Raw genomic sequence first — 21,436 nt, forward strand, 5'->3', positions numbered from 1 at the left:
AGCTCCGAATTTTATCAGCAGATGTTGGGAAAGTACTGATTGTTGCAAATTATGGTCATCTTCATGAGGGTATGTTCAAAACAGAGGTACTGTGTGGTTAAGAGTCCCACTATAGGAGCGAAGAGCCTGGTGTGATCGATTGAAAAAGGCAGATTTATTTGGGTTTCTCATTTCAGATTGGCTCTTCCTGCCCTAAGTTTGTGTGTTGCCACAGCATATCCTGGCTGGGACATAAGGCTGATCCTTCATGGTGGCCAGGAAAGAGACTCAGGAAGGAGTAGAGTTCCCAGCATCCCCTTCAAGGACATACCCCCAACGGCCTAAATTATTTTCACTACATCTCCCTCCTAGCACTTGGGCCATCTTCCAATAGTGCCACAGGCTGACAACCAAAATCCTCAGTGTCTGTACATGCAGGCACTGATAAACCACAGTGCACGTGTGGGGGACAGCTAACTTACAAGGCACTAGCCCTCTCCTTCCACAGTGGGTTCTTAGGATCCAACCCAGGTCCCCAGGCTTGTGTGGCAAAGCCATCGTGATGGTCACGCAGCATGTAATACAAGGCTTTGGAAAACATTTAAGATTGAAAACCAAACAGCGATCTCTTTCTCTTTTTAAAGGGCATCGTCCTTAAGGGAAAATCCTGGCATTGAGTCAAAGTAACCGCATCAGGTAGCAGTCAAGGCTACCTGGCTTGAGATGGGCAGGTGCTTGCTGGACCTTGGGGGTTAACTTCTACCAGAAGTCCAGATTTGGGAAAGCTTCTATTTATGCTGTTTAAATACTCTGTAACCATTTCCCCGGTCTTCTTTGTTTGGTCTATCTATCTAAACAAAAGCTTTCTGTTAGTAATTGTCAAGTTAAAGGGACTCATAGGACAAGACACTTGTGTCCTTTCTCAAAGTGGATATTTGAAAACATACTAGGCTGACCGTAAGCGCTCAGTTTGGTAGCAGTAGCAGGAACCAAGTGAAAGAATTGCAAACAAAGAGGCCAGAGAAGCAAACCTCACAGCGACAATCATTTAGGAAAACTTTGCTCTCAGAGACTCTGGAATTCCCCAAGCTGTCCCGCCCTCCTTAAGAGGGCCGTGAGTTGTATCAAGAATCTATTTGGGGGGCTGGGATTATGTTCACAAGCCCTGTAATGTGATCTCTGTGGGGAGAACAGTATCTGCCCCCTTCCAGAGTCTATGGAGGGGGGGGGTGTCTATGAGCCATGTCCACACCTGGGAGGCTAACAGATGCTCCGACAGCCTCGATGGAAAGGTGAGCTGGATTAGTGAGCGGGGGAGGAGACATCTGATCTGCTTCTTAGCAGATCAGCTGAGCTGACTGCCCCCGGGGTCAGGGTGCTTCTGAACCCAAGGCAAAGACCTCCCTCTGGAAACTTTTGGGTAGACATTCTCATGGTGTTAATGCCATGGTCACTCAGGACTATGAAGAGTCAGGACAGAGATGCTCTGTCCCCTCCACCAGGGGCTTAGACCTTCATTGGCACAGATCATGGTGGTGGCTACAGGGCTTTGTGTGAGAGACCACCATCCAACAAGACAGAAGGAACTTGTATCACACCCAACCTGAAGTACAGACACAAACCTTGAAAGGTAGTGTGATTTTATTTATTGTTAGGAAGTCTTAGGGTTTTGTTTGTTTTGAGACAAGGTCTTGTGTATCGCCGTCTGACTTAAACCTCCCTATGCTGCTGAGAATGCAATTGAACTGTTGATCACCCCATTTCACCTCCCTGGTGCTGGTTGGGATTACAGATCATCACATTGCTCAGCTTACAGTCCTGGGGCTGGAGTGTGTGACCAAGCCTGGTGCTTTGCACACAGTATTTGCAAGCACACAGTATTAGGTGAACCTTCAGTTAGAGGGAGGTGAAAGTCAATTTAGTAGCTTATCAAAGTAGGTAGGAAAATTCAGAGTTGGGGTTGGCACGGGTTCACCTCTCTCTCAAAAAAAAATAGCTTTTTTATTTAATATATGTAAGTACATATAGCTCTCTTCAGACACACCAGAAGAGGGCACTGCATCCCATTACAGATGGTTGTGAGCCCCCATGTGGTTGCCAGGAATTGAACTCTAGACCTCTGGAAGAGCAGTCAGTGCTCTCTCTCTCTTTTTTTATTTTTTAAAGATTTTATTTATTATTATAAATAAGCACACTGAAGCTGTCTTCATATACACCAGAAGAGGGCATCAGATCCCATTACAGATGGTGTGAGCCACCATGTGGTTGCTGGGATTTGAACTCAGGACCTTTGGAACATCAGACAGTGCTCTTAACTGCTAAGCCATCTCTCCAGCTCCAGTCAGAGCTCTTAACCGCTGAGCCATCTCTCCAGCCTGGGTTCATGCTTCTTATCTAAGACAATAGGTTTTCAGTCTTGAAGGATCCTTAATTAGTAGTACCCACCCCCACCCTCGGAAAAAAAAAAAAAAGCTGTGAATGGTAGCACACTCTGATATTCCCAGCACTCAGAAGGCAGGGGCAGAAGGATAATGAGTTCAAGGTCATTAGTAGCCATAAAATCAAGATTAACCTGGCCCACGTGAGAACCTGTCTCAAAAAACAAAGACAGAAACACTAAGCTAAGAGTGTAACTCAACAACAGAGCATGGGATTAGCAAGCACAGGACACCAAAAGGGGGCGGTGTGGTCGACTGGGAGAAGAACCCAGGGATGGAGAACTCTAGCCTCGATACAGTGCACGGTGAAGCATCATGGACCAACCTCTCTTGCTGGACAGCAGTGGGGCACGGCACAGGGCAGGGTTGCCTGCTCCTTCCTTCTGTGGCCCAAGTAAAGGTAATATGGTGGAATAAAACAGGGAAGCCAGGCCAAGTGCCGAAGCCAAAGATAAGATGATATGAAACAATTAGGTTAAGGGCTGGCTGGTTTTTAGGATGCTGTCCTCCAAATGGAGTATGCTGGTATTTAATCCAATGCCTTCATACCCCACCCAAATCCCTGGCTGGGCTTTCTTATAGGTAGCCAGGCATGGGCGAGGAAAAGGCCCTTTCTTTTTTTTCTTTCTTCCCTTCCTTCCTTCTCTTCTTTCTCCAGAGTGTAGGCCCCTGCAGGGCACCTCAAGTTGGCATCAATGGAAGCTACAAGCACAAGGCAGAGGTCAGCCCCAGTAGCTCCAGGGCTCTCCCTGTCACCAGCCTCTGCCAGTGGCTCAATGCAGGTTCAGCTTCCCTTGGTATCACTCCTTAGTGCCCGACTAAGAACAGTTATTAAGTAGGCAGGGCCTCTATTACCTTGTGAGGTACAGCAACATCAGAAAGGCAGTGTTTCCCAGCACTGCAGAAACCAGCAAAGCCCCAGAAGTAAACTGTCCTTCATTCTCCAGAGTCCCCAAGTGGCATTTCAGAGCACAGGAATTCACTCCACCTAGACGGTCCTCTCTAGAGCTGACTCGGTTACATACCAAAGGTCTGAGTAGCAGTAGAGACCTCCAGACTCTTCATACACAAGGCAGCTCCCCAGGCTGTCTCTTCTGAGCAGTGCTCCAGTACACTTAGGTTATCACAGTAAAAATGCATTTATATCAAGTTTAAAACAAACAAACAAACAAACAAACAAAAAAATCAAACCAAAACCCTATGATGCAGAACAGAAATATACATGTACATTTTCAGAGTTCAAGAGGATACAGTTTCTTTATAGGCATATTAATGAATTTCACGACACTAAAAAAGAAAATACAAATCATCTCAAGAAATTTACAGTGGTCCCTAGTACTGTAAGAGAGATTAAATAAAAATACGTGTAGATCATTAACAGCTTGTTAGGTAAATCAAGTTACAGTCTTGCCCTTCAGATTAAAGTGCTGCAGTATAACCAACGTTCCTCACCTTCCAGGTGATAAGAACACACACAGATTCTTCATTGAGAACCACCACTACCCCACCCTATCCACGTCACTGGCCTATGATTCGCTGAGCAGAGATGTTAAGATTTAGTGAGATTTTTTATTACTACCAGGAAGAAAAAAAAATCATGAAACATTTTAATTCCAGAATGAGGGGACCAGCAATGGAAATCCCTCTACTAGTGAAAAAGCGGCTGTGTGTGTGTGTGTGTGTATTAAGGTGTGCGTCTATATGTGTATGTATATATATATATACATATGTGTGTGTTTTAAGATGTGTCTCTCTCTATATATATATGTATATTAAGGTGTGCATCTATGTGTGTATATATATATACATATGTGTGTGTTTTAAGATGTGTGTATATGTATATATATACACACACATATATATGTATATTAAGGTGTGCGTATATGTGTATATATATATATGTGTGTGTGTGTGTGTGTGTGTGTGTGTGTACATTTTATAAAAAAAATATATTAATCTACCAGGAATGGTGACACATACCTGTAATTCCAGTATTTGGAAATTTGAAAAACTGAGGCGGGGGTGGGGTGGAGAGGTGTGTATGTGTGAAAAACTTAAAACCAGTCAGATCTGTCTCAAAATAGCAGCATCAAAACTCCCCAAATCAGGAGGTAGCAGCAAAGAAGCAGATGCCATCCTGTAGCTCTTCACAACTGTTCCTTACTGCTGACGTGTGGCTGGGGCGCTTCACCCCTGAGCACTTAGCCAGCCCCTGCCCGAGCCTCCTTCATCTTGAGGAATCAGTGGACTGTCTACTCCCATCCAGGAAAGGCCATTGAGACAAGCCAATGGACAAACGGACAAAGGCCCGTTCCTAAAATCATCCTCTACCTCACAGAGATGTTGTAGAGGAACACTCAGTCCCCTCTGCGCCAAGGAAAGGCCAACGGGGCAATAGGAACCCCGTACCCTGAGAGACTGACCAACTTTCCCTAAGTCGAGACTGACTCTCTTTGTTTCCTTTTAAATTTAATGTTATGTGTATTGATGTATTGATATTTTGTCTGCATGGATGTCTGTGTGACACGGTCCGATTCCCTTGAACAGGAATTACAGACAGTTGTGAGCTACCATGTGGTTGCTGGGAATTGAACCCAGGTCCTCTGGACCTGGTCCACTGTTCAGCCAGTGCTCTTAACCACTAGACTATCACTCCAGCCTGAAAAGTGACTCTTTAGTTCTTTCATGTCTCCAGGAAATGACCCTGTAGATCTAAAGAGCAGTGTGTGTGTGTGTGTGTGTGTGTGTGTGTGTGTGTGTGACCACATGAAGGGCAGAGGTCTATGGTAGCTTTTCATTTTATTGTTTAAGACTGTCCCTCACTGAACCTGGAGTTTCCAGTGAGCCCCTGAGATCTGCCTGGCTCCGCGCTCCCCCAGCCCAGCCCCCACCCAGGCACATGCCACTCCTCCTGGCTTTAGCGTGGATGCTAAGAATCCAAACGCAGACCCTCAGGTTTGTAGTGCAAGCACCTTACCCACTGAGCTATATCCCCTAACCCATGAAGAGCACATTTTTAAGGCTAGAGGGTAGTGGCAATTGTAAAAGGCATATTCAAAATCTAAGAAGCATGCTCAGGGGTTTTATGTAACCAACCGTGCTCCAACCAGAAGGCATCAAACACGGCTGTAATCCTAGCACTTGGCAGTGGGGGCAGAAAGGTCAGAAATCTAAGGCCAGTCTCAGTACACAGTAAGTTCAAGAGCAGCCCCAGCCCGGGACTACATAACACCCCACCCTGAAAACAGAACAACGCCTACCAAACCAACCCTCACCAAAAACAACCCTTGAGTCCTCGTGTTTACCCAAATTAAAAATTGAGCATGCGCCTCAACCGAGGTGCTCAAAGGCCAAGAGAGCGGGTGAAACAGCACACATCCCAAAGTCCCTTTCTCATCTCACCCTGAGCCTGCCTTCACGGAGGATCCATACCTGAAGATCTCAGCATCAAAGGGCAACAACCCTGGCGTTAAAATACATCGGATCAAATCTGGTATTTACAATGTAGTCAAAGGCACAGTGGCATTGAAAAACAAAACGCTGGGAAATTTATAGTAAAAGATTCGTTGTAATCATTAATCTGGTTTCAGCTAGGAGAATTAACTCTTGAGAGAAGATGCACACAGCAGGCCTTCGGAACCCGCGTGCCAGTTACTAGGGAGACCACGCCTCCTTCAGACCACGCCTCCTTCCCGCAGTTTACATCTTTCCGGCCTTCTTGCCCATCTGCGCGGGCACTCGGAGGATGTTGGGGGTCTCCTCCATGACTCTGACTAGCAGGTTGTCGATGTAGTCCTCCAGCTCCCGCACCTGAAACTCCTTCTTGCTGATGGTCTCCTTCTGTTTGAGGACTAGCTGGATCAGCTCATCGTGGGTCAGCTGTGCGTAGGCAAAAGCGGGATCCGAGGGCTGGTATTTCTTTGGAGAGGGAAGGAAGAGGGAAGGGGTTAAGAGTCAGCAGAGACAGGAACTCGCAGAGATCAACTTGCCTCTGCTTCCCAGGTGTTAAAACACACGCCACCACACCCGGCTTAGAAAGCCACTTTCCACAAAGGATGAAACCAGGCGGCTGACGAGAAGAGAGAAGGACTTTGGAGTCTGTAGAGTAGGTATGAGTCGGTTACATGTTTGTTTGTTTTCTTTATTATCTTTTAAAATTGTAACAGCCAGGGGCCTCGGTGTAGCTCAGTAGCAGAAGACTTGCCTAGCACTGTAAGGCCCCAGGATTGATCCCTAGCATCAAAAAACAGGAACATTATTTGGCTTACAATTCTCACACCTCTGCTCTTGACTCTGCAGAGGTACGTGTTGTCAAGAAATGTAATTAGGGGGTCTGGAGAGATGGCTCAGTGGTTAAGAGCACTGACTGCTCTTCCGAAGGTCTGTAATGAGATCTAACTCCCTCTTCTGGAGTATCTGAAGACAGCTACAGTGTACTTACATATAATAAAATAAATAAATCTTAAAAAAAAAAAAAAAGAAAGAAAGAAATGTAATAAGGTGGGGCTGGAGAGATAGCTTAGTGGTTAAGAGCACTGGTCCTCTTTCAAAGGACCCTGGTTCGATTCCCAGCAACGACATGGTGACTTTCTGTCTCTCTCTCTCTCTCTCTCTCTCTCTCTCTCTCTCTCTCTCTCACACTCACACACACACACTGTGCACAGACATACATGCAAGCATAATAACCACATAAAGGAGAGAAAGAATGAGGCCTTGGTGGTAGTTGTCACTTAGTCAGCCAGGCCTGGGTATCCAGTGTACATGTAGGATGCCTGCCAGTCAGCCCAGCTTGCTACCTCTGAGCTCCCTCTGAGACCCCACCAAAAGCTACCCCACACTCTGAAAACACGATAGCTAAAGCCATGCACCACCAGGCTGCCAACCTTACAGGCCACCAGAGCGCACACTCTCTGCGTACACGGTGGCCTTTCCCAGAGACTGACTGTTCTCATTTCTGATAGGGGCATGTACCCACAACAGTGGCTTTTAACTGGTATTTATCATCTGGGACAAGGGGGCTCTAACTGTGAGCACAGAGTTCTGAGCCAGAAGGAAATGAGAGATAAAAGTCAATGAGAAGTAGCAAGTCACACCAAGGTCTCAGGGGGGAGTGGGAGGAAAGACCTGGCAGCTCAGCTGCAGCTGAGCAGATTTATAAGACTCCAGAGCAACTCAAGGTGATTTTTACTCAAAGAACTCCAAGGCAGTAAACAGTTTTAGCCCCAGGGGCAAGCCACCTTCACTTTCTATCAGGGAGACCAATAAATTAAGAGCCTACCAGCTCCAAGCAGAGTCAGGGGCAGAAGCAACACTAGTAGCTCGACCACAGTGCAGAAGCCTCTACCCTATTCAGGGAGTGGAATTCAGAGGACTCCCGCTCTCTCGCTGGCTGGCTAGAAGCACATACGGATGCTTCCACACCCAGCAGGCGTGAACGAGGTCAGGCGGTACATGAGTAACAGAATAATGGAGACACTGGCCTCCTCGCCAACATCTGCTTCTCTCCCCGCCCCATTCCAGTTTTCCTTCTTTGTTTCCTTCTTCCTGTTGAGAATGTACATTCAGAGGGGGTATACCCTTTGTCTCTGTTTTCTGCTTCTAGGGCTTAAACTCAGGGTTTTGGCCATGGCAAGCAAGAGCTCTCTACCACTGAGCTACAGCCCCTCGAGACGCTCCAGGTGTGACTTCCAAAACTGGATTCAAACCTGGCAGGATGGTGCACACCTGTAATCCCAGCGCTAAGGAGAGGAAGGCAAGGAGATCTTGAGTTGGAGCCTGTATCATGAAGCAAGCTCTAGGCAAGCCTGGGCTACAGTGAGACAGTATCTCAAAAAACAAACACCGCAAAAGTGAGTATCATGTCTAGAATTTTCTGGACACTGAACACACACCAATGTGGATTTATTCAACACTACTAAACTATGTTGAAATGGTACGATGAGACTGGCAGTGGGGTACACCTTTAATCCTTGCAGGCAGAGGCAGATCTGGAGGGGCTAGCCTGGTCTACATCAAGAGTTCCGGGTCAGTCAGGTCTACAGAGTGAGACCCTGTTCTCAATATAAGGGTATGGTGGAAAGCTAACATGCCCTGTACATTTTGCCATAATTAAAAGAAAAAGGGCATCCATTGACATTTTCACATCAAGAAACCTGCCCTCAAGGTTCTCGGGTCACACTTTACACTATAGAGAGTGTTGTTAAGAAATGCTGACTAGTGGTTGAGTGTGAAGCTTGGTGACAGCATGTGTTTCAAGGCCCAGCATTATTAAATCCATAGCCACTCTGTTCTCTCCGTCTCTTCCTTCTCCTCCTCTCTCTCCGCCTCTCTTTCTGAAACGGGGTCTGAAACAAGTCCATGCTGGACTCGAGTTCCTGAGCTTCAGGCCTCCACTTCCCAAGTGTGTGCCACATCTGGTGTTCTCTCTCTCTCTCTCTCTCTTCTTTCTGCTGTTTTCCTTGTCTTTCGTTTTGAGACTCATGTAGCCCAGGATGATCCCCAACTGTCTTTGTAGCCAGGGATGACCTTTAGCTTATGATCTTCCTGCCTCTTCCCCAGGGCCACGATTACAAGCCTGAGCTACCACACCCTTTTTATGTGGTCCTGAGGATCAACCCCACGATTCCTGATTACTAAGCAAGAACTCCATCAACTGAATTAAACCCTGAGCCCTTTCCTTTTACTTACTTCTTAAAATGGTATGCTTTATAATGTTGACATCAGGCAGAGTATAGTTTTGCGGCATTTTTTTAAAGTTAAAAATATTACATCATGATTACACTTATTTCCAGAGAGCATATGTGGGGGTGGGGATGGGGGTGAGTCATGGCACTTGTATCCAGGTCAGAGGACAAACTGAGGGACAGAGTCAGTTCTCTCCTACTTTGTAGGTCCCAGGGACTGAACTCAGGTCATTAGGCTTGGTAGAGAGGGGAGAGCCCTTTTTCTTTCTTTTCTTTTCTTTCTTTCTTTCTTTTCCTTCCTTCCTTCCTTCCTTCCTTCCTTCCTTCCTTCCTTCCTTTCTTTCTTTCTGATTATTCTGTAAGCATAATTAAATTTTAGTTCAACTTGATTTTTGAAAAATTTAATTCCAGTATATTTCAACCATCACTGTCATGCTAGGTATTTGTTGTTTTCAACAATCCCAAGTACATACAACATTTCTTTTAAGAAAGTTTTTTTGTTGTTGTTGTTTTATTTTTAATTATGTCTGTGTACTGTGTACACAAGTGTATGTGACCATGGAGGCCAGAAGAGGGCATTACCTCATCTAGTGCTGCATGCTGGTTATAAGGACTCATTCCTGTAACCTCAGTTAATGGCCAGCCTGGGTTATATGAAACCTTGTCTCCAAAAGCAAGAATGATGTGGCCAGAGAGGTTCAGTGGTCAGGAGCTCTGCTGTTCCTGCAGAAACCATGGCTTCGGCTCCCAGCACCCACACGGTGGCTCACAATCATCTTTAATTCCAGTTTCAGGAAATCTAATGCCTTCTTCAGGTTCTGTGGGCACCAGGCAAGCATGTAGTACACACACGTATATGCAGGTAAAACACATATGCACATTAAAAGAAAAAAATCTCCACTTGAATCTGTAGTCAAAGAGTAAAGAATATATCTACAACTTTGAAATCATTAGAAGAGTCTAGGCAGTGGTGGCACATGCTTTTAATCTCAGCACTCAGGAGGTAGAAGCAGGTGGATCTTGGGCCAGCCTGGTCTGTAAAGAATTCCAGGATAACAAAGGCTATGTGAAAAACAAACAAACAAACAAACAAACAAACACCTATCTCAGAACAACAACAAAACCCAAAAAACTCAAACATAATTTAAAAATGAGTGTGAACTAAATAGAGTTCACAAAAGACGAGATATAAATCACAGGGAAACAAAGAAATGTTCAACGTCCTTAATCATCAGGGAAATACAAATAATACTTTGATTTTTTTCCAGACAGGGTTTCTCTGTATAGCCCTGGCTGTCCTGGAACTCACTCTGTAGACCAGGCTAGCCTCGAACTCAGAAATCCGCCTGCCTCTGTCTCCCAAGTGCTGGGATAAAAGGCGTGCGCCACCACCGCCCAGCTTAAGATTTCATCTTACATCAGTCAGAGTGGCTAAGATCAATAAGACAGATGGCAGCTCATGCTGTGGAGGATGTGGAGTAAGGGGGACGGACAGTCATCTACTGCTAGGAGAGCACACTTATCTAGCCACCATAGAAATGGGCGTGGTGTTCCTCGTGCGTGCTTGCTCACTACTCTTCATGTCCTAATAGCCAGACACTGGAAAAACTTAGATGTCTATCATGGATGAAAAGATTAAAAAAGCATGCTGTACATTTACACAATGGAATATTTTTCAGTTTAGAAAAATAAATTTAGATGGGCATAGTAGCACACGCCTTTAATCCCAGAACTTCGGAGGCAGGTAGGTCTCTGTGAGTTCAAGGCCAGCCTAGTCTACAAAGCAAGTCAAGGTCAGCCAGGGCTCTGTTACTCATCGAAACCCTGTCTCCCAAAAAAAAAAAAAAAAAAAAAAAAAACAGGGCTGGAGAGATGGCTCAGAGGTTAAGAGCACCGACTGCTCTTCTAAAGGTCCTGAGTTCAATCCCTAGCAATCACATGGTGGCTCACAACTCTCTCTAAAGGGATCTGATGCCCTCTTCTAGTATGTCTGAAGAGAGCAAAGAATACTCACATACATAAAATAAATAAATCTTAAAAAAAAACATGTTTAAACAAAACAAGTGTGCACCAATACACAGTGCTTTTTAATATATTTAAATTTGGCTAGGCAGTGGTGGTGCATACATTTAATCCTAGCACTTGGGAGGCAGAGGCAGGTAGATCTGAGTTTGAGGTCAGCCTAGTCTACAGAGTTCCAGGACAGCCAGGGATAGAGAGATCTAAGTTGGGGGAGTAACTAACTTCCATCTGATTGGATTACACACACACTCCCTGAGATGGAACCCGTGTCTGACACTGCTCCAGTCATGAAGAACCTGAGACTAGGCAGGCCATGGACCCAGGGAAAGTCAAATACTCTGCTAAAGGGACAGAGCAATAGAAGGACTCCTAATGACACTCTGCCACATCTAAGATCTCGAGAAGTCCCAGCAACTGAACCATCCCTCCATCCCTCCCCTCGGGGCTCAGGGAACCCCGTGGAAGAGGAGGTAGGAAGAGTGTAAGGGGCAGAGGGAAGTACAGCAAGACAAGAAGGACTGACTGACACGCCTGTGCTTCCACAGACGGGCAGCATGCTCAGGTTCAAGCCAGGTGCCTCCCAGCACGGAGAGAGGAAGCGGACACCAGGCCCCACCTTAACTCAAAAAGCCATCCCCAACTGACAACCATTTACAAAGGAAACATTAGTTTCTCAAGTGAGTCTCCTTGGGTACACAAACCCACTTGATGTGCAGGCCCCATGCCCAGTGGTAGATAGCCAACACAAAATGAAAATAGTATTTTTGTAGATTTTTTTTTTTTGGTCTCTTATTGCTTTATATGGAGTTTTTATTTTTAAACCCTGCTGGCCATTTGCTTATATATTATTGTTTCCAATTTTGTGTTTTTATTTTCTCTCTTTGTGTGTATACTTTTCTGTTTTATTCTGGTTTTTGTTTTGTTTTTACTTATCTGTATGTTCTGTAAAGAGAGGGGGGCATGGAATTGGATGGGCAGGGAGGATCTGGGAGTAAAGGAGGGAGGGGGAACCATGATCAAATACATTACATGAAAAAACATTATTCAAAAGAAAAAAAAATGATTAAGAGCTGTTGAAAAAGATATCTACCTGACCACAACCTCTGGCCTCTACACGCATGCACACACAAACACATGCACACACGCACGTGACTCATACACAGACCATTAGAAGTGAAAGAGGAATATGTATCGAAAGATGGCCTAGTCGGCCATCAATGGAAAGAGAGGCCCATTGGACTTGCAAACTGTATATGCCCCAATATAGGGGAATGCCAGGGCCAAAAGAATGGGAATGGGTGGGTAGGGAAGTGGGGGGCGCTATGGGGGACTTTTGGGATAGCATTGGAAATGTAATTGAGGAAAATATGTAATAAAAATATTAAAAATTAAAAAAAAAAAAAAGAAGTGAAAGAGGACACTAAGCACACAGCTTACTTTCCCATGGTTTGGATAAGAATGGGCATGTGCAGAGGCAGAGAGAGGACGAGTAGGAGGGAGAGGGAAGAACCGGAGGGGAGAGAGCGAACTGGGTCTAGCAGAACCCGGGGGGGTGGGGGGGGGAACCCAGAGGGAGGCCACAGGAACTCCCCGTACTATTTCTGCAACTTTGTAAATGTTGGGAACTATTTTTGAGAAACAAAACCCAGAACATCTGTATCAAGAATTTTATATTTTTGTCTAAAGATAAGAAAGATGGAGAAAGAAAATCTTTTTAAAGAGAGAGAGAGAGAGTAAGTGAGTGTCAGGTGATGTGGCGGCACCCGCCTGTAATCCCAGCACCCGGGAGGCTGAGTCATGAGGTTGTCATGAGTTTAGGGTAACCTGGGCTACACAGTGAGTTCTAGGCTAGCTGGGGCTACAGAAACAAACAAACAAACAAACAAATGAGCACCACCATACTTGACAAACAGACAGTGAGTGCAGTGACTCACACTGCTAGAGACAAAAAAGAATTCAGTAAGGAACAACTCATCATAAGGAAACGTGACTATCCAGTCAATGGAAAGTCTGGGGGCTCTCGGAGGTTATCCAGACTTGAGACACCGGAGTGAGGACTTCCCAGAACTGCCTGCCAGCCAAGCACTTTTAACTTTGGCTGCAGTTTCTTCTGATAGATCTTCCTACGTTGCCCAGGCTGGCCCCCACCCTACTCATCAGCCCCCAGTGTGGCTGCAACAGCTGAGGCCAGCTGTAAGGGCAGGTGACTCTATACACACAAGCTCCGCAATCTTACCAAACCCCGCGTCTTCTCTGGACACTCACCTTCATGAGGGCCTCGCTGATCAGGTTCTCACTGATGATGGTAGCGGTTCCCAAACTAGAGTTTGCAATCTTGGTGGCTGTTGTGTTCATGGGCTTCACAGGGTGAGGCCTGGAGAGACAAGGAAAGAGTCCTTAAACCTCCAGGAACCACGAAGCTGAGACGTGCCCATCTCAAAGACCTGCTGCCTGCAAGACAGGCAAGGGGGAGGGGGAAGCATCTCTGGTCCCAAATCCAGCTCGCGACTTAACTCCTGTGGAATTCAAAGGAAGCAGGACCAGACGGCCACACACAGCCGGTAACGCACATCCCTGGCCAGGGCGTCCTGGCAGAGTCTAAGTTCCTCAGTCTGGTTATGGGCACAAGAACAGTAGGACCCATCATCTCTTAGGCTGGCCCATAGCTCTGCGGAAGAGTATTTGCATAGCATGCACAAGGCCTCAGGCTCCATCCCCAGCACTGCAAAAAAAATTTTAATTAATTTAAATAAATAAAATACTATTAATAATAAGGAAGATAGAAAGAACAATAGTTTATTATCTTTGGAGGTTAACGCTACAGACTAGGAACCCACTGAGGGGCTCTGCCATAAGGAAGCTCTCAGCAGAACTTCCAGCATTGCTTTGTTCTACCGCCCCTCTGATTCCACAGCTACAAAACTCCATCACACTGTAGAAACATCCCTAAGCTATCTTTGAAGACGATTACGTCCTTGCTATCCACATGGCTGGGTCTTGAGTTATTCCAAGCACAAAGTTCACAGCCCCTGTGTGACAAGCCTTGCCAGCCAAACAGGCACGTTCGGGTATCGGGACATCATCCATTTGGTTTGAAGGCAGGGTGTCAGATAAAAGCAAAGACAATGGACAAAGACAGTCTCCCCGTCATGTCTCACCTGTGCTTGGCTGCCCCAGCTCCCGAGCTTGGCAGAGCTGGGGTTGGATGTATCTCTGAGGGTGTGACCCAGGCTTGTAGAAGTGGCTTCTTCTTGCCAAAATTCTCAGCTCTACTAGTGGAGACGTCTGCCGTTGCTTGTTTTTGAGATTCTGTTTCACTGGTGTGGTGAGTGTCGGAAGATGGAGAACTGGGGGAAGAGTATGCGGCGGGAAAGGTGTCAGCGAGTGAGGGGCTGGGCACAGAAGAGTCCTGGGATACGCACAGAGGTGAACCTGGCTTCTCACTTCCTATCAGCTTCTCTTCCTCGACAGTACCAGGGCCTGGTAGCTCTTCATTCTCACTTAAGGGAGCCTGGGGCCTGAAGTCACACTGATTCTCTGTGGGCACTGATTCACCTGCCCTGCCACTAGACCTTCCTGACGTCTCCAGGATGGAAGGTGACTCTTTCCAGGGTGAAACTCCTGCTTCTAGATCAACCAACTTCTCTGCCTTTCCCCCATCTCCAGCCTCATCGACTCTTTCATCATCCGATGCCACTTCAGGAATGGACGGAAGAGACAAGCTCAGATCGGCTATGATAGGAGATTTCACATCCAAGGCGGACGGCAGGTCACTCAGGGGGTTAGAGAGCAGGCCTTCATGATCGCTGGCTTTGCTCTGACAGGGAGCCATGAGGTCATCCTTCTCATCCATCAAAGGCTGGGTACCTCTTGCTGGGCTGGCTTCACTTGTGGGGCCTTCTGGGAAACTCTCGCTTTCAGAAGAGATGGTGGGCTGAGCTTCTGCGATCACAGGTTCCTGTCCTGTGCCTTCTGTGTGTGGAGACTCTGGAGACCCTGCACGGAGCATGCTTCCAGCAACAGGCCCTTCCTGTGTCAGCTGCTGGGGATGACCTCTGTCCTCCTCCTCAAGCCTAGTGGGTCCTTCTGTTTCTTCGTCCACAAAAAGCTGTTCAGAAAAAGACACGCGCTTCTTGCCCTTCTTCTGCCCTCCGCTGGCATTCTCATGCATCCCCTCCTGTTTCTGTGCTATGCGGTGAAATGAGGAGGCCGCCTCTTCCTCTGCTTCTTCCACTGCTGTAGTCATTCCACCATCGTGAACATTATCCACAGAAGACCCAGACGCTGTCATGAGGGTCCTTCCCCATTCATTACTGCCAGCTTCCTTCCTTGTGTCCCCTGAAGCCTCTTCCGTCCCCTTCCGCACAGGTGTAGGAAGTTGTTCACAAGGGGATCCCGAGGCAGAAGAACCAGTGTGTGCAGCTGGTGTTAAACTAGGGACTGCTCTGAGGAGCAAGGAAGGTTTTTCAGCATCGGCCTCACCCTGGCCTGTGGGCCAGGGCTCGATTGGAGTGGATGTGGAGATAGGAGCTGCTAAGGGGGACAAGAAAGAGGAGGCAGAAGGACTTTCAGAGAACCGTGTCTCTGAGTCACATCTCAAGTTGGAAAGGACAGGAGGCTGAGTCGAGTCAGAGGGAAAGGGGGCAAAGAGAGCGGAGTCGGGGGAAGGAAGCCTGGCTTTGGGCTGAGCCTCTGGAGAAACTTCCAGTCTGCAAAAAGGACAAAATAAAATCTGCAGGTCAGTTGCAGATGCATTTCAAGACACATATTAAAATAGTCATTAGGGAGGGACAGGTTTTTAATGATCAAGGTGAAGGAAACAGCCCTTCTTGACATACAAATTGATCATTCGTGCTGGGGAGTCGAAGCCAGGGCCCCGTACATGCTATGTGAATCCTCCACAACTGAGGCATATTCTCCCCACAGAAAGAGGCAGTGTTTAGCACCAAGCACAGCCGTCACACAAGGGTCTGTTGTAACGGAAATGGAAAGATTCGGCTAGAGCAGCAGACAGCCTACAGTTTCTTTCCGAGATACACTCAGTCTTAAGAGTTGACTCTGACAGAACAGAAAGCATCGAAATAAGCTCAGAATAATGGAAGGCAACAAGTGTGGATTCTGAAGAGAAAGCGCATCCATTGCAGAATCCCCAGAAAGTTTGTCTCCCCACCCCCATTCCAGAGAAAGGTCAAGGTGAGAGTCACTCAGAAAAGCAGACGCTCCTTCCGGCTTAGGCAGGCTCTAACGATCAGGCACAGAGGAGACAGAGAACAGTCTAAAGAGTGGACCCAGGTCTCTCACACCAGCAAACTGACCCCAAGCACCAGGAGAAAAGGCAGCCATTTCCACAGGACAGCACTGAAAACCTTTAAAACACAGGCCCTGCATGTACCCACCACAACCATGCACGCTCCGCTCACATGCTCGGAAGCAGCCACAGACGGCGGTCTCCTCTCCCTGGAGTCTGCTCAGCTCCCTGAGGACAACCTTCACTTACGGATGCTGTGGCTTTAGGCTGGGAAAAGCCCTGCCCTTTGTGCTGAGCAGGCCAGGCCAGCAGAGGGGACTGGTTCAAATGACTTCAGGCTAGCAAACCTTTGCACGCACATCCCGAGACTGACCAGGTTTGTCCTAGTGGAGACTTTGCTGACCAGGCAGTGGTGGAGAAAGGCCCCATATGTAAAAGACTGAGACTCACCTAGGCTTCACAGCTTTGGTCTGGGGAACCCTGGCAGCAGGAACTGGTGGTTTCGGTTCAGACTTGGACTCCGTGATGGCTCCCGGGTCTGAGATCTGCACGTCCTCAAAGGGATTCAAGGAGCTGCCCCACTGGGAGGCAACAGGTAGAGCATCTTTCTCAGGCCTTCTCACGAGGTCTTCCTCCCGCAGCTGGGCTTCCACGAGCGTGCCTTTCCTCTCCTTCTCTTTCTCTGAGACAGTGGGAAGAGGTTCGCTTTCACTGCCTTTAGCTGCATCCCTCTTTCCCGTCACCAGAGAAAGCAAAGAGGACTTCTTGCTCTCCTGCTTCTTGCTGTCTTTTGTCTCTCTGGCAGCCTCCACGTTTGCTGGAGACACGCTCTCTCTATTGTCCCCACTGGTCAGAGGCCGGTAGGATGGCAAAGACATGGACTTCATGGAGTCCTTGGTGGAAGAGTCGGACAGTCGCCTGTCAGAAGACGTGCCGCCTCCTTCCCCTGGTTCCTTGGGAGACCGGACAGCCAGGTTTTCAGTGGACGAGAACAAATGCTTCCTCCTGAAGCCCTGTGGGGATGGGGAATTAGAAGGGCTGCTCTCTCTGATCTCACTCCTGGCCTCCGGCTGCTCCATGTATACGTGGTTCCCGTTGATACAGACGGTAGAACGGGAAAGAGAGTCGTTCTTGGACCGGAGGCCCCCAAGGAAGGAGAGCCCCTCTTTCTTGGGAAGGCTGAAGTTGGACTGGTTCGGTTGTTGGTCTGTACTGGATGTTCGCTTGTGAGACATGACTGGGAAGAAAGGAAACAGCAAAAGGGGTAAGTGCTGAAGAGACAGTTCAGTGAGAAAAGGAATGTACCGTGAAGCCTAGTGACCTCAGTTAAGTTCCCAGGACCTGTATACTCAAAAGAGGACCGATGCCCCACAAGCTATCCCTCTAACCTACAGGCATGCGTGCACTCACACACACACACACACTCCATACACACACACATAAATAAAAACTGAAGCTGAGGATATAGTTCAGAGTTAAAGCATTTGTCTGTCATGCACAAGGCTCTGGGATTCAAGCTCTAGTAATAAAAAAAAAAATTAAATGAGAGGGATTTGGGGCAAAGGTCAGTGGTGGTCATGCACGATGATGTCATTTTGAACCTCAGCTTTGCAAAGACAGGAGGAGATGGGATGGGGGTGAGGGTGGGGTGGGGGATGGGAATGAGCAGTTGCGATAGGCAGGGGCATCTGTCAATCTACTCAACATCTGGACACATTTCCAATCATGGTAACTGACAGGAGGATCCTAAGCACACTGCAACACACAAGACGGCTCCTCACAACAGCCCGAACAATCAGCGGTGAAGAATTTAAGAAATCCAGTGTTAAACCAGTGGAAAAGGCCACGTTCTTGATAAGAGTGACCGAATCTGGCCCCTAAAAGGGATTCAGTAATTGTAGCTGAAGCTCAGATTATATAATTCAGAGTTAAGGAGGCTGGATTTCTGAGCTTCCATCAGGGATGAACCACATAGGAGGCAAGCACACGATAAAAGCTCAGCAGTCATCTGATAAATTAGTGAGATATGACACACACGAGGGCCTATGGTCTTCTTTCATATACAATAGGAGCTGGGGGTTTGGAGCCGTGTTAGAGCTCTTACTGAGAACACTCAAGGCCCTGGGCCGGATCCCCAGGACTGTGAGGAAAACAAGCAACAGCAGAAACCCTCAAACTCGCTGATTCTGCGAGCCAAACCCTTGGAGATTCGTAAGAAACAAAGCCTTTGTGAAGAACACTCACCATCATCACTGTAGTTAACTAAAATCTGAAGGCCTCCCTCTCCCTTCTCAGAGCACAGTCCGGTAAACTGGGGAGGAGGGTGAGTGAGCAAAGATGGGAACTCACCATCCGAGGCGGAGGAGGACTCATCCTCATGGGTGTCATCATCCCACCGAGACTGGAAGTCTCCGGCCCGCAACAGAACTTTGTCTGACTTGGAAGTGGGCAGGACAGACATGGACTGGGAGAGTGGCGTCTTCTGCAGACTCGACTTGGAAAACAAAGTCTTGATCTTTGACTTCTTTTTCTTGTCTTTCGAGAAGGACTCGTCGTCACTGTCAACCGAGGGTGTCATGCTGGGGACGATGGCCGAGGCGGTATCGGAGGCGCTGTCCTTATTCTTCCCTTTGATCTTGTCCTTCAGTTTTCCAAATGGATTCCGGGACTTGTCTTTCATGGAGAGGTCAAACATGCTGGCCGTCATGTTGTTCCTCATAAACTGGATGTCGACCTCGATTTCCCCTCGCTCTTTGTCCTTCTTTCCGGGTTTGGACTTCAGGGTGTACCATCTAAAGAAGGAGAGGTTACCTCTGGATGGAAGCAGTTCTAGCAGGGCTCCTGATCCCCTCAGCAGCCTCTCCTCTCTGCTGCTCTAACCTCTTACACAAACGTGCTTCTAAAATACTATTTATTTAGTATTACTTAGACGAGTACACTGTAGCTGTGAGCCACCAGGTGGTTGCTGGGAATTGAACTCCCCACAAACGCACTTCTACTCTGTCTCAATGGAGGGGAGAGTAGAGAACCTCGCTTTTACTTATCGGTTCATTTTGTAGGCCAAGGGATCGAATGAATGAAGCCGGCATGCAGAACAGGCTACAGAACACTTGGCCCTGGCCCTGAATGCTTATCTCTAAGAAGTCATTCTGCCCATACGCTAGACAAAGGTAGTCTGATGTACTTAGTGTGTTCATCTTACTAGGGGTTCGACCTGGGGCCTTGAGCACACTATACAAGTACTGTACCATTGAGTTCCACCCTCAACCCTTATAATTAGCTAGAATAATGAGTTATTTCTAGAAATCAAGAGCTTGGCAGTGATGCAGGCCTGGAGTCCCAGCTATTGGGATAGTCGGTGGGCACAGTAGGAGCTTGAGGTCAGCCTAGAAAATACAAGACCCTACCTCAGTCAGGTGTGGCGGCATATGCCTTTAATCCAAGCATCTGTGAGGCAGAGGAAGGCATGTCTCTGTGAGTTTGAGGCTAGCCTGGTCTGTTTATCTAGTTCTGGGTCAGCTAGGGCTACATAATGAGACCCTACCTCAACAAACAAACAAACCCCCAAAGACAGGAATTAACAGAGACCCACAACCGGACAACATACAGACAGCGAGAGATCTTGGACCACTAGTTCTAAGTGGGAGGTCTCCATCAAACCTCTCCCCTTGGTTCAGGAACTCTGTGGAAGAGGAGGCAGCAAGGTTATGAAAGCCAGAGGGAATGGAGAATATTAAGAAAGCCTTCAAGATAACAGGCCGGACACACACATGCTCCCACAGAGATGGAGGTGGGTAAATTAGAATAGCAGCTCTTGTCTGAACTCAGCACCCAGGCCAAAACAGTTCTACATGTAAGAGGTATTGGGAGAGAGAAAGGGAGAGAGGCAAGGAAGGTGGTGGCAGAAAGGGGGGGGGGAGAGGGAGGGCCGTTCCCTTGTATATATGGATAATGACATAACACAGGTAAAGGTGGGAAGTGAGTCAAGTGGATTCTGGGAATATGGTGGTCATTGTCTTGGCAACAGGTCTGTAGGTCCCGTGTATGTGATGTCACAGGTTTCAGAGGTCCTGATGCCAACAGTGGCAGCATGCACAGGGCACTACAGGTTCAAGCCAGATGGGGTCCCAGTGCTGAGAGGGGAAGTGCACACAAGCCCCCACCCTAACCCAAAAGCTATCTCCACTGACAACAGCTTGCAAAGGAAACATTAGTTTCTCCAAGGAGGTCTCCCTAGATATACAAACCACACTGACGCACAGGCCCCGTGCCCAGCATTATTAGCCAACACAAATGATCGCAGTAGTATTTCTGTCTACCTTTTGTCTCAGGTTGCTTTGTCTGGGGATTTTTTTTTTTTAACCTTACTGATCTTTTGCTTGTATATTATGGTTTCTGATTTCTGTGTTTTTGTAGGTTTTGCTTTTTGTGGGTGTGTCTCTGTGTTTTATTTTCTTTGTTAAAAATTCTGGTATGTTTAGCCAGGCAGTGGTGGCACATGCCTTTAATGCCAGAACTTGGGATTAAGGCCTGCCTGGTCTACACTGAGTTCCAGGACAGCTAGGGCTAGACAGAGAAACCCTGTCGGGGGTGGGGGGGGGAGTTCCAATGTCATATTTTCTTTCAATAGGGTCATTATTATATAATTTTATTATATTTTCTATTATATACTTTTATATTATGTAATTATATGATTGTACTTTATAACCGTTTGAAGTAATGAAAGCCTGACCAGAAAGTATTCACGTCTGACTTAGCTATCATAAAACAATATTGCAAACATCATTCAAACATTTTACATGGCCCTCTGCAAAACTACTTCAAACGCCAGGGTACCAGACATATCCTGACTGCAAACTTCAGGCAGGGGGAATTCTCCTTGGCATTCATTTTCCTTCTGGAAACCTGATCTCTAGTGAACTAGGAGCCTAAGTCACTGCAGGCCATTGAGGAACAACCACTCCCAATACCTGGCCTCCAGAGAGCCACCCACAGGCCGCCTCACACATGGAGACCCACAGGCCGCCTCACACATGGAGACCCACAGGCCGCCTCACACATGGAGA

The 21,436-nt window shown here is 47.3% G+C and overlaps 1 protein-coding gene and 1 long non-coding RNA gene across 3 annotated transcripts in view; one reads left to right on the top strand and one right to left on the bottom strand.

Moving 5' to 3' along the window:
* Positions 1–4,431: 4,431 nt before the first annotated feature.
* The window catches only part of Rab11fip1 (RAB11 family interacting protein 1), a 32,993-nt gene continuing 15,988 nt past the window's right edge, over positions 4,432–21,436 (bottom strand). Inside the window, exons 2-6 of one of the 2 annotated variants that reach the window (XM_021169906.2) lie at positions 18,720–19,162; positions 16,821–17,607; positions 14,281–15,831; positions 13,388–13,496; positions 4,432–6,335 (exon numbers count right to left, since the gene is read on the bottom strand). In XM_021169906.2, coding sequence (XP_021025565.1) covers positions 6,117–6,335; positions 13,388–13,496; positions 14,281–15,831; positions 16,821–17,607; positions 18,720–19,162 — 3,109 coding nt within the window. In that variant the 3' untranslated portion in view covers positions 4,432–6,116. The remainder of the gene's footprint in view (positions 6,336–13,387; positions 13,497–14,280; positions 15,832–16,820; positions 17,608–18,719; positions 19,163–21,436) is intronic. The other variant, XM_021169907.2, reaches the window with a different exon arrangement.
* Positions 6,246–8,257, top strand: LOC110299936. The gene is made up of 3 exons (XR_002378534.1): positions 6,246–6,298; positions 6,420–6,526; positions 8,020–8,257. It is a non-coding gene; the product is annotated as an uncharacterized LOC110299936 (long non-coding RNA).

This window comes from Mus caroli, chromosome 8 (assembly GCF_900094665.2).
Source record: "Mus caroli chromosome 8, CAROLI_EIJ_v1.1, whole genome shotgun sequence".
Taxonomy (NCBI): domain Eukaryota; kingdom Metazoa; phylum Chordata; class Mammalia; order Rodentia; family Muridae; genus Mus; species Mus caroli.